Source organism: Anser cygnoides, chromosome 2 (assembly GCF_040182565.1).
Source record: "Anser cygnoides isolate HZ-2024a breed goose chromosome 2, Taihu_goose_T2T_genome, whole genome shotgun sequence".
NCBI classification, from domain to species: domain Eukaryota; kingdom Metazoa; phylum Chordata; class Aves; order Anseriformes; family Anatidae; genus Anser; species Anser cygnoides.
In genome coordinates this window covers 25,566,359-25,579,032 of record NC_089874.1, presented here as the reverse complement: position 1 = coordinate 25,579,032, position 12,674 = coordinate 25,566,359, and the positions used below count along the sequence as shown (strand labels likewise).

At 41.6% G+C, this 12,674-nt stretch overlaps 1 protein-coding gene across 2 annotated transcripts in view; it reads right to left on the bottom strand.

Annotated features, from left to right (window-relative positions):
- Positions 1–10,043, bottom strand: part of VPS50 (VPS50 subunit of EARP/GARPII complex) — a 78,884-nt gene extending 68,841 nt beyond the window's left edge. The window contains exons 1-2 of one of the 2 annotated variants that reach the window (XM_013187007.3): positions 9,889–10,043; positions 7,780–7,848 (exon numbers count right to left, since the gene is read on the bottom strand). In XM_013187007.3, coding sequence (XP_013042461.2) covers positions 7,780–7,848; positions 9,889–9,921 — 102 coding nt within the window. In that variant the 5' untranslated portion in view covers positions 9,922–10,043. Of the gene's footprint in view, positions 1–847; positions 908–7,779; positions 7,849–9,888 lie in introns of those variants that run through there. The other variant, XM_013187009.3, reaches the window with a different exon arrangement.
- Positions 10,044–12,674: the final 2,631 nt, after the last annotated feature.

Genomic DNA, 12,674 nt, shown 5'->3' with positions numbered 1-12,674 from the left:
CAGTGCAAGCTTCATTGTCTCAGATTACCTAAACATTTCTTCCTCAACATTTGTTTGTGGCATAAACGCATGCTGAGTCCGCAGTTTTTCTCCTGAAGCTTAGCATACTGTAGAATTTTTCATAAAAAGAAAAGACTAAAATCTGATTTATTTTTTAATCTGAAGAACTATTTTTGTAAACCTAGGGTAGACAGTGTCACTACAAATGTGTAACCATTCAATTTAGCTCTCCGAATTCACTTTGGCAACTTTGATAAAAGACATGCCATTAAACACTTGACTTTTTTATAGGCAAAACCGTAACAGATCTGCTTTCTTTGCACAATATTAACACGTTACAGATTTTTCTCCAGCTAGTGGGGTGGTCTAAACAGACAGGCACCAACAGCTTTGTGACAGCTAATATTCAAGATGTGCATTCTCCTCCCTCCTGGCGCAATCTCATGTGGAAGGTCTTCTCAAGAACCCACCTGCGCCCACTCGTCACCACAAACTGAGGACTGAGTCTGAACCTCTCATCCTCCCATACTGGATTTTTCAACTAATATTTGAAGTTGAAGTGGGCTGTTCCCACTGAAAGAATGAAAAACCTTTATTAGAGATTCAAAAGGGAAAAATGCAGGGTAGAAGGAAGGGAGGGAAGGAAATTCAAGATATAGCTCTGATCATATTATTTGATATCAGAATTTAACCCTGGCAAAGTGGTCCAACAGACTGAAGTATCCCATCAAGACCCCAAGCCTCTGACACAAGTTGCTACAGTGGGACAAGGTGCCCATATTTTCATCACCAAAAACTCAAGAGCTTATTTCACCAGCCAAAGGCAGCAGATTTGAGATTAATTTACCGAACAATCACAAACTTCCTCATTTTGTACGTCACTCGGTAACATCAAAGCACGTACGTTACAAGGAAAAGCGAGATTTCACCCACACAGCAAGGTGCTGTTTTTCCTACACAAATAAATGCAACCAAGGTGCGACACGCGAACAATTTCCTAAAGCATCAAAAAGAGCCGCTGCTCCTCTAAAACTGCCTTCACGGGGGAAAAAAACGGCCCCAAAGCAGCTGCCACCGAGAAAACAGGCTGCCAAGGGGGGCCCCGGGCCGGCACGGCGGAGGCCAGGGCAGAGGCCGCCCCGCGATGCTCGGGCGCCACCCGCCGGGGGGCGGAGGCAGCGGCCTCCATCTTCTGGGGAGGCCGCGCCAGGGCGGGAAGGCCTGAGGGGGACGGGGCACCCCGACAGCTCCTGTTCACCTCACCCCCTTTCAGCCTCACTGAGGGCACGTGAAACAGAGACCGGGCTGTAAGGGCTGAGAAGGAATAGGTTCTTGAAAGAGGCTCCGGGGGGCATTTTTCATTTGTTTAATCTGTGATTTTGAAGCTTCCATCACATGAGGGCGCATGAATCAGCAGATGATGCTCGCATTCAGATTCAGTGGCAGGCTGCTCTTGCAACAGTTTCACTAACAAAACAACTATCTGTCATCTAACCATATGTGTTCCTGTCCTTTACAACAAACAAAGTGTGCTTCCTGCTGGGCTTCCTAACAAATGGCAGCTTTATGCTGAACACAGAGCCCCTCTTTAAATTAGCTTAACATTTTACAGTACACTGAGCTTTATCTGTAAGAAACTAAAAATAAAAAATATCCAAGACAGGGTCAGCTTAATTTGTCCAGTGAACCACCGCAAATGGAATCACCTAATTTATCACCCGCATGTTTGGCTATAAGTTCCTGGCATAGTCATTTGTTAAAAAAATAAAAATAAAAAGGAAAATAAAATAAATGCAAGAAAGATTTTGAACAATCTGAATTTCTTGATGATGTGTATCTTGTCATGCTGGTGAAATACGTCAATGCCTTAAGTCAGTGGTGACTGATATCCCCTAAACATACATTAAGAAGGCCACCACGGATACCTATTCTTCTAGATTTAGAGGCACTTATTAATAAATTAGGAGGACTGTTTTTAATATGAACGTTTTAATGAAGCCTAATCAATGACCTTTTAACTTTGTAGAATAACACATTTTTCAGCACAAAAATGACACTGAGGTTGGCATGGCTAGAAAAATTACTCAGAAACCATCTTCTGTGTTAGAAAAACCATTTATCTCAGTGTTTCTCACAAAAACAGTACCTGGGGAAATATTTATTAAATGGACAGGCTTTTTCTTTATCTTGTTCATTCTTTCTAGAAGAACAGTCAGTCCAGAGAGAATGACTCTCCAGAATAAACTTAAGCTCCCATATAAATTACACCAGACTTCATGCCATGGCAGCTTCCAGTCCATTATGCTCCACTAGTTTCAAACAACTAACAGGCTCATGGCCAGCCTTTTCACTCACCACTGAAGGAAGCAAAAATCCTTGCCTAGTTTGCAGATATTCAGTTTTCCTCATCCCTTCAGTGAGGGATACAAAAAAGCTTACAATATGAAGCCCATTGTTTCAAGGGCCTCAGTGAAGGCCAAATTTAGCACTGTGGAGGTAGTATTTGCGCACTGTGTACAGGCACAGAGAGCTTTATTAAATTCCTCAAGGCAGTTTTATAACTCAAATATTTTATAACTCAAAACTATTGCCACTGAAAAATCTGCCTTTAAAAAAATAGTTCAAAAAAAATCAACATTAAAAAATGTTTACCAGTAAGTTAATATGTAAATTCAGAAGTTCAAGAAGTATTCTGAATAGAAAAACCTATAGAAATTTGGGATGGGAAAATCATGTGATGATGACCGTGCAGAGAACTTCACCACCGCTAAACCAAATCAGATACAAAGGAGATCAGAAAGAGTGACACATCAGCAAGGTGAACCCCAAAGTACTCCACTTCAGTCCAACTGCCCAGATTAATACATACATTCAGCAGTAGGAACTCTCCAACCAATAACCAGCCAACATAACATCTAAGATGCCATTTCAAGTACTCATGTTTCCAAAGTTTTGCTCAGCAAGACACTTTACCTACTTAAAATTTGCATCATTTGTGGCGATGTGCAAATGTGACTTTTTTTTTTTTCTTTCCATGGTGTTTTGGACCATGCTTTCACTGAAAGACAATTTAACCTGTCTAACATGCTTCCTTGCAGGCCATGATTAGCGCTACCCTAAGGATCAGGTCTCTCTTACATAATGCCACCTAAACAGATCAGTGAAAGACAGTTTCTGGGCAGACAACACAAACAGAAACAAAGAACTGTCTGTCTAACAGCTTACAAATTTGAAGAAACCGTTGCTAAATAAAAGTATTTGCATCCACAAACTTCTCACATTGTTTTGCCTTCCTGGTGTATGGAAATAGAAGTTTATGGGTCCAGGAGCCTACAGCAATTACTTGAACTGTATTTCAAAAGAGTCACTTCATTGCAGACTCATCTGAAAGGCAGTTCAGGAAGTTTTAGATGACTTACCCAGCAATTTCCCTGTGTGTCATACTCCCACTCTCTCTTTTGTTCTACGCTGCCTGCAACACGAAAAACAACATTGCTACTGAAGCATTACTGGTACAAAGTTGAAGCAAAAACCTTCTGCATTCCACTAACAATCAACCAAAAGACTTGGGAAGCGGACACCGAGAAATGTTCATGATCAAGACAGTGTTAATAGAAACTGCTTAGAGACAGAAAAAATCTAAAAAGCTTCTAACCTAATCAGAAGCTGAAGGTCAGCAATAGCTGATACACCTCTATATGGAGAGCCAGGGGTCAAGTCTGCCTGGTACTCATTTGGACACAGCCTCCCTACTTCTGTCATGAGCCAAAAGAACACCAATGAACATGCTGTCAGTTTCCACCCCTCCGTTCTGAACTTGGATAACACCCGTGTTAAGAGGAAAGCTCATCCCAGACTCTAGGATGAGGGCGCTGCTTGACTTCTTATATATATTATATATATATATATAAAACTTATCTTATAAGTAGATATGTTTGCATACCTCCCTAATAATGTGTAATTATATATGTATATAAACCAACCTCAAGATAAAACATTTATTAGCTAATCCACAGCTACGGAATGAAGTCCCACAGGGAAGTCTGTGGTGGTCCCTTGTCCTTCACATGAAACGTCCAGAACATTCTTTTCATCCTTCATTCTTCAATATGCATACAGAGTACTTAATAAAAAAACCTTCTCTCTACCAAAACAAACATGACACTGTGGAAACAATTCTCCTGATAGGCAGAGAATAACAAAGCCTGACCAGACATTAGTCACACCACTTAATGCACGCAGCTATTGTTGGGGAAATGGAAACCCACAACAGACTAAGAAATTCACGCTTCTATATCTATAGGAAAAGCATTAAAAATAATCTTCCAGTATTTTTTTCCACCATAAGCCACAAAGCCAACTAATTTCTATGTATTGCATATGAGCTGATTATCATCAAGATAAAAATAACCTAATTCAAAATCATCTCATTATTAACCCTACACACTTGAATTGAAGTGTACAAAATACCTCTCTTAACCTTTTGTGACAGAATCTACTAAACAGAATTGTTATCAGCTTGGGGAAGAACAAAGCTGACAATCACAGAATGGTTCAAAAATCAGTACTGCAGTTCTATACGATCCTTAATACAAACCATTTTCAACAATCAAAAGACACTGATATGCCAAGAATTACAGTTCCCCAGGACAATCACAATCCAGATGAAGTAAGGTATCTCAACCCAAAGAAGACATGAAATCATTCTGCAGGCTACTCTTTCTTCTAGAAATTTTGCCTTTCAGTTCAGATTTACCTTACCTACAAACTCCATCGCTGACTTAAACTACTATACGTTTATTTCTCTGTGTTACCGAGTTGGTAGCATGATTCTGTATTATAACAGAAAGTAAAGCAAGTTAGCTGGTGATTTGTCTTCATATGATGCAAGCAGACTGGAATTTTTCAAGACAGTTGCAGAACCTATTGGGAGTAATGGGTAATGTGAGTGCATACACTCAGGGGTATTCAGTAAAATAAAGATGGTAAATCATTTCATTGTTTGGAAAAAAAAAAAAAAGGAACAAAAAAAAATACAAAACTGAGGAGCACAGTCTCCACTTTCACATGCTTACCAGCAAGCCACCGGTCAGCAAGTAACTTTCAGATATCAAAACCCATGAGAATTTTGCTGGCTTTTCCCCGAGGGGATGCAACATCAATGTACTCCTTTCCCCATTCTTTGTATTCTCCATTTGACTTTCAATTTAGTTTGACAGTTTCCATTTCAAAGACACACTTTTGTCCCTAGAGTTACCATTATCTATCAATGGTTTGTGCTCTTTTGAATAATTCATGCTGACTCTGCAGTCCTTTTTTCTGTACACCTTTCTACAATGTTAACTTAGCATTTGAAACTTTGAGCAACACTTGTCCTAAATCAGCCTGGGGATTGCACTTTGACTATGGAAGTGTGATGATGAAAGCGTAGCAACATAACCATTCTATAGTTCAAACAGTATTTGGCTTGCGAGCTTGAGACTTCTGTTATTCGAGATATGAACAAAAAACGTTATTAAAATGTGGCAGCAGAGAACAACATATGTTTTCAAAAAGCAGCCTGCAATATTATGGTTAATACTATGGTTTTACTCATTGCCTTTAAAAACCTGCACTTCTTTTCATTGCCTTTACTTTTGCATTCAAAAATGAATTCCCTTCACCAAACTTGTCCATTTCTATAAAATAATTATTGAGAGGGATTAGCTTATATCCAGCAAAGCTACTTGAACCTGTAATTATGTTATTCTGATTTGTGACATCAGTACATTGCTGTGACATTGAATATAGTTTCAGTTCAAAACACCTATATACAAGGGCTCAATGACTTTCAACTTCTGCTCAGTACTGAAACCTGATCTCCTTGATGGTTACTCATACCATAAACACAGACAAAATCTTTCCCTCCTCAGTACCCAGAATTCCTGTTTCAGGAAAGGGTATCAGGATCGATGCCCACAGTCCAGAAGACATATTACAGTGTCTCACCTGATGCCTTACCATTTGGAAAGTAAAATCATACAATAAAGGTTTTAGCGAAGTTAAGGAGGGATGTCAATATTAATCCTTCCTCTTAAAAGGAAAGGGATGGAAGTAAAGTTACCGTGATATATGGCCTTGGACCATAGCCAGGAGATAAACTGATGAAAACACAGTAATTTTACTCAATATTCACCTGATCTAATGTTTTTATCAGATAAATAGCTACCTGTACAAGAGATTCACTGAATATACCTTGTTGAGAAGGAAAAAGCCAACATAGCTAACATAAGCATCTAAGAATATTCAGATTCATAATCTGAATATTCAGAATATATATTCTTAATATAGCAGTTATTTTTAAAACCACCCACCTAAAACATTTTGAAAGGGAACGAGTGTTAGAAGAATGAAAAACTATAAAAGCTTCATACTATGGCACAGAAGAGAATAATACTCTAATTTTATCAGCTTTGAAAAAAAAATCAGGTGATGAGTTCTAATGTTGATGTAGTCTTGCCTTTTCAGCACAGAATTCCTAATTTTCAGGAGATTCTGCAGAACAGTTGCTGATAGTGTTCTCACGTTACAAAGGGTTGACAGCATACAACTGCCAGAACTCTTCCAAAAATTAACAAAAAAAATTGCAAATTGAGAGGTATTTGTTTTCCCATTGTTATTGATACAAAGTGTAGGCTTACCAGACACATAACATCAAACCACTATAGAGCAGAGAGCCAACCAAGATATCCTGCCTCTATTTTTACCTGGAGAGTCAACTTGGCAGAAAAGGCTGTTTGAAATTGGATGCCCAGTGGGTGGCAGGAATTTGCAGTTTTGAAATCTGAGCCATGGAGATGTGACAGTTCTTTCAACATCACTGCAACTGAATACTTTGAGTCTTTGAAATCAATATATTGGCCACTGTTTAACAGAATATTATGTACCAATTTAGAGATTGTTATTTGATTTTTTTAAACATGGAGTAACATTGATTTTCTTGTCTGCCTTAGCACAGGCATCATATTACAATGTACTTATGTAGAGACAGAAAGACACGGGATTTTTAAATGGTAAAATAAGGCATCAAAATTCAGTTGAAGTCAGTAACTTAAATAATTCATTGGTTAAAGGCAAGGTCCAAATTAGGGGAAGAGAATAAGTATCATCCACAGTAAGTCTTGCAAATCATTAGCAGTCAAATATTGTAACAATTTCTCCCTCATACACAGATTACTCAGCATGATCTGTGAGACGAGAGAGAGATGACATCATCTGAATAGTGAGACAAATAAAAATGATTATTATTCTAAAGCTATAACATTTAAAGTAGAATATGAATTACATATGCTGAAGATGAAAAATGTGAAATTCTGAAATACACTTATGGCAGCAAAAGCATGCAAAGACTGAATGTCAAGACTAGAACTATGCAGGCTACCCTTATATCACGTACTTTCCTAAGTGACAAAAAGCACTTCCTTCCCTTCTTCCCCCTCCACCCTGATTTCAGCAGGAAACCTAAAAATATTGAGATCAACATCCAGTGACAACTTCAAAGTTCCAAGAAAGAAATTTTAATGCGCCCTCATTTTGACTCGATGCACTGTTTTGCCTCAAAATTCTAATTCTTTCATAAAAATATTTCAGATAGGAAATATTTCAGGAGCAAATAAAGCCATCAAAAACAACAGCAGCAAATCCGTTGTCGGGACCAAAAAACACAAAAAAAGCTGTGTCATCTAAATATAAAATGAAAAATTAAAACTGAAGGGGGTGGGAAGAGGTCATGTATCATACCTTACTAGGAATCCGTAAGTTTTCAATAGGACTGAGGTCATGGACACTCTCCTGAGGACTTCTTAGACCCTTTAAAAGAATTTTAAGTCAGTTAAGGTTGATTATTTTACATATCTTGCAATCAAACTGCCCAAGTCTTACCTGTTGTTGAAGAAAAAAAAACCTACAAGTCCTTTAATACATTACACTGACATAAGTCTGGAAGGCTAAGCCCTTATTCTATAAAACCTTGAGGCCACTGGTATATAAATTATATTCCTCAAACATCTATGCACTTCCAGCTTTATGCTGCAGTAAGTACCTTTTTAGGAGAGTTCACTAATATCCTCTTAGCAAAGTCCACTTATATCCTCCTGCCAACTTCCAGATGTTTAAAAATGCAAATGTGTCCAAAAAACACAATGTTTTTTGTTCCACAAACTTAATGGTTTAATGCAATCAAATAATCAAATTCAAGGTAAGTGCTACCTACCCTACTCCGTAGCTGTAATATTTTTGGATGTTGGAAGATTTCTCAATTTACTATATAAAACTATTAGGACTCATTTTCCATACGCATAACTAAGCTGAAAAAAGATACATAACCGACATTAGCTCTTTTATATCATTATTATTATCTAACACCCACGAAGCCACATAAGTAGAATATGCTCTATTAGACAAGCTTCATACAGGAAGCATCAAGTAACCAGATGAGTATGTGTTTGTTCAATATGCAATGCATTTTATGAAGCAGTATCACAGAACACATTTCTTAGCACATTCTCTGCTATCTTTCTAAGCAGAAGTGAACTTAAAAATTCAAGCTTCAGATGTGGTTCTGACTCTACCCTTCCCTTGAGACCCCAGGCAGTTCACATGAGCCCCGAGTCACAGTCAGATTTCCCTCAAATTCTCCCCGTTTGACACCAGTGACACTGTTTCTAAGCCCCTTTCGCGCCCTGGGTACCAATGCTTTCTCTGAAACGAGAGGAGCTATGCAATTACTACATGAGCTTACAATGAAAAAAGTGCGCACTTATCCTCTGACACTGATACAGTGTTTTACAAGTTCATCACATGAATGGTCGCTACGTCACTTCACGGTTGTTTCATCTTCCCCATATGCAAAACCTCTTCATTCTGGTTTTGGTTCTCAGATTCTCTTGGGCACGGTTTGAAAACACCCTCCCTTCCCAGTTCCTACCCCCCAAAGGCTGTGAATCCGAAATTCGAGGTAACAAACAACCCAAAGCAACTGTCGCGGCTTCTCCTACTGGACATGAAATCTTCCACAACCACCTCAAAACTTTGCGTTGAAGGCAGCTTATTTCCATCAGCAGTAAAAAGTTGCACTTATTGAATGCTGAGTGGACCTTAATCCCTCCCAAAGGCTGAGAATTGCCTAAATTGTATTATTTTCAGACCACACCATTTCCACACCGGGTGGGTTTCCAACAGCTCCCGTTAAGTGGGCTGAGAGCTGCTCGCTCACTGCTGGGCTGACTCCTGACTATAGAGGACCTACAACGTAAAAGAAGACTCTAAACTGTATCCTAGCCAAAATCTCATTATCCATCTACGGCGATGTAATGGTACAGGGCCCAAAACGGTATTTGGGCAATTTGGCTTCCATGCCGATCTCCATTTTAAACCCTGCCTCCTGTCTATGCTCTGGGGACAGCGCTGAGAGCCAAAGTTCAGTTCCTGGCTCTCCCACCGCTTCCTACAACCAGCCGGGGCATGTGATGAGCCGGCGGGTGACACTGCAGCAGTTTTTAAGCTCTGAAATCCAGGCACACGGCAAAGAGGCTTCGCTTAACGACGCTCCGTGCACCTGAGGGACTCGGACACTCCCCTGTGCAAGGCTCGGCACCTCGGCAGGGCTGGCCCCGAGGCGAGCACCCCGACACAACCCTCGGGACGGCTGCTCGCAGGGCACAGCGGCCTGACAGAAACACGCTCAGGCTGTGCCTACACACGCGCACCCCGGCACCTTCCTTCCGACCAGGCACATTTAACGCCACCCAAGGCCACATTACAGTGCCACGGCCCGACGCCCCTACAACCACGCCTCAAGCAGGGCACTTCACCACACAGCCGCCCCCCGCCCGGCCCCGCTGCGCTCACCTGCCGGGCCATCAGCGACTTGATCTTCTGCATGGCGCCGCCCCGCAGGCGGCCGCAGCCCCGCACGGCCGCAGCCCCGCACCGCAGCGGGCTCACGGCGGAGCCATGTTGGGCGCCACCTGACCGCGCCCGCCCGCTGCTCCCTGGGACCTGCAGTCCTCGGGCGGCGGAGCCGGGCTCGGCCCTGGGCAGGGCGGGGGCCGTCAAACTACAAGTCCCGTCAGCGCCACGGCACGGCCGGGACGGGAGGGAGGGAGGGAGCGGAGCCAAGGGCGGAGCGCGGCTCTGAGGGAGCGGCCGCCGGGGTGGGGGCGCCTCAGCTGGGCGGGTGGGGTGCCCGAGGGGGCGGCTCTCGGCGGGCAGCCCCGATGTGGAGCTGCCCCTCGGTGTCAGGCGGCGCTGTGCCGGCGGGAGCCGCTCTGCCGAGCCCAGCTCGGGGGTTTGAGGCGGTGGCTGGGGGGAGCAGCGCGCAAGGGGCTGCGCGGAGGGTCGCCAAAATGCGCCGTGTGCCTGGAGCCCTTCTCCACCGCCGTGCCTTACTCACGCTATCCCTCGGAACCCCTGTGGGTTACCTGCCGGGCGAAATGCCCCTCGGGGGTTCGGAGGATACGCTGTAAACCTAACGTCGGCCTATTTAGGCCTTGAAATCAATTCTCTGAGAGGACAAAATGAGGCACTGTCTGAAAGGACAGGCTAGCAAACCCACTTACACAATTGCAGCTTTCTGTTTCCCTCAGATCGTCTCAGATGTTATGCAGAGACAAGTGCATCGGGCTTGCTCTGGCCATGATGCAGTTTTGCAGGGCCAAAACAGGCCTGTGCGTCTCTGTACTTAGTTGAGATATATAGAACAAATTAACTGAGATATACAGAACAAATTTTAAAAATTTACTTTTAAAATCTATTTTATATTGGTATTCAAAAAGGTAAAATTATAGTCCTTGCTTAACTGAAGATGACATACTCAATAATTATGCTACCAGTGTAAGCACAGTGACATACTAACAGCTGCAGAAAGCAGCTATATAGGCATAGCAGCTATATAGACATAGCTGCAGAAAAGACTGCTCTTCCTTTTGGGGGTACTGGAGTCTGCACACAGACCACCTCAACATACATTTCTAACTCCCTGTATTTACCCCCCCACCTGTCCCACTGCAGAGTTACGTCAGGTAAAAGCGGGTGTGCTGCTCTGCCAGAACTGACAGAGCCATGGAGTGAACTTTGCCACCCTTTCCAGCCTTGTCTGGCAAGAATTCTTTAGTTCTGGCTACCTTTCAGAATATCATCCCTAATTATTTTTGTAGAAGGTCCTTAAGAAGCTTAGCCCACAACAAAATTATTTCTTAGTAATAACTAAAATCAGCAGAAATACTCAAAGTATTCAGGATGTTACAGCTACAAATAAAGTTGCTTTCATGCAGTTTTAATGGTCTTTTATTAAAAAGAAATGAGTGAGGTTTGATTTACATTAAGTCTCAATGACATTTAACAACCAGCACAAACCAGAGTTTATGGGAAAAATTATGTATGGTTTTAGCTTCCATTTTATTAGTGTTCTATTAGTGTGAGTTATTTGGTGTAAAAAAGTGCAGCATATTAATGACATCAGGAGTATAAACAAATGAGATCAAGAGTATAAACAAATGCTGGAATAAGGGCAGACACTTACTTGAAAAATATAACTATGCTAATCTGTTGGGGGTTTTTGTTTGCTTGTTTTTAATGTTCAGTGCCCACGTAGGACCGTAGGACATTTAGAGCACTAACACAGATTTTATCCCAGTGAGAAAGCTCCCATTCACTTTGGTTAGAAATTAGCTGGAACATACGACCAATATTTTATTACCTGTTGAAATCGAGTAATCATTTCTAACTAGGGTTTTATAAAAGGTTGCAATTTGATATATCTAGACTACAGTTAAGTGGATTAAGCAGGTTTCAAACAACAGCATTCAGGAGGGGCAGGGCAATGGGCACTTGAAGCCCTTGGGAATATGCACAAGATTCTCTTAATCTACAGGCTTCTGTCAGGTGATGACGTTATTTCTGGTGGGACCACTCTACTTATGCTTTTGATAACCTGAAATAACCCTCGTGTCTCTTAAATTTGATTATATGGAGCTGCTAAAAATTCTGGAAGGATCTGGGTGTTTTCACCTCCCTTTAACAGAAGTACAAATTGAGTGTTCAGTCCTGTGGTTGGAGGCTTAGCAGCTTGCAGGCCCCCTGCTCCTAAGACCAGCACAGGCACGCACTGAAAAGGAGAAGCAATCCCTTGCTACGCGTCTCTCCTTCATAAGGCAGGGTACAGACAAGCCTAGTATTTATTAATCCATAACAGCCTAAGTACTGTATAGGGAAAACTTAAAGTGTGTTTTTCTATGGATAAACCACCTCTGTCGACGCAAATATTTGCTGTTGCAAACTATTACTGCTCATGCAACTGTGGGAGGGTTCCAGGTTTGCCGCTGATTAGATTTGTACAGTGAGTGACAGCCTTGGACGGAATCCAGGTCATACATTAGTATTAATATTAAACTGATGTAGGTTCATGCAGAATAAACAGTAATCAGCAGCTAACTCAACAACTCTAGTAAGTTGTCCACTCTGGCCGCAGGACTCTTTGTTAGAAGACTCCTGACAGGCACTTCACATTACATGTTGTTCAGAGAAAGGCAACAAAACCATCCCCCTATTACGCTTATGTTAAAGGGAAAAAAAAAAAAAGGAAAAAAAAAGCTATGGGCTAGAAAATGCTAGAAATTTATTTAGGCTTTGTAATA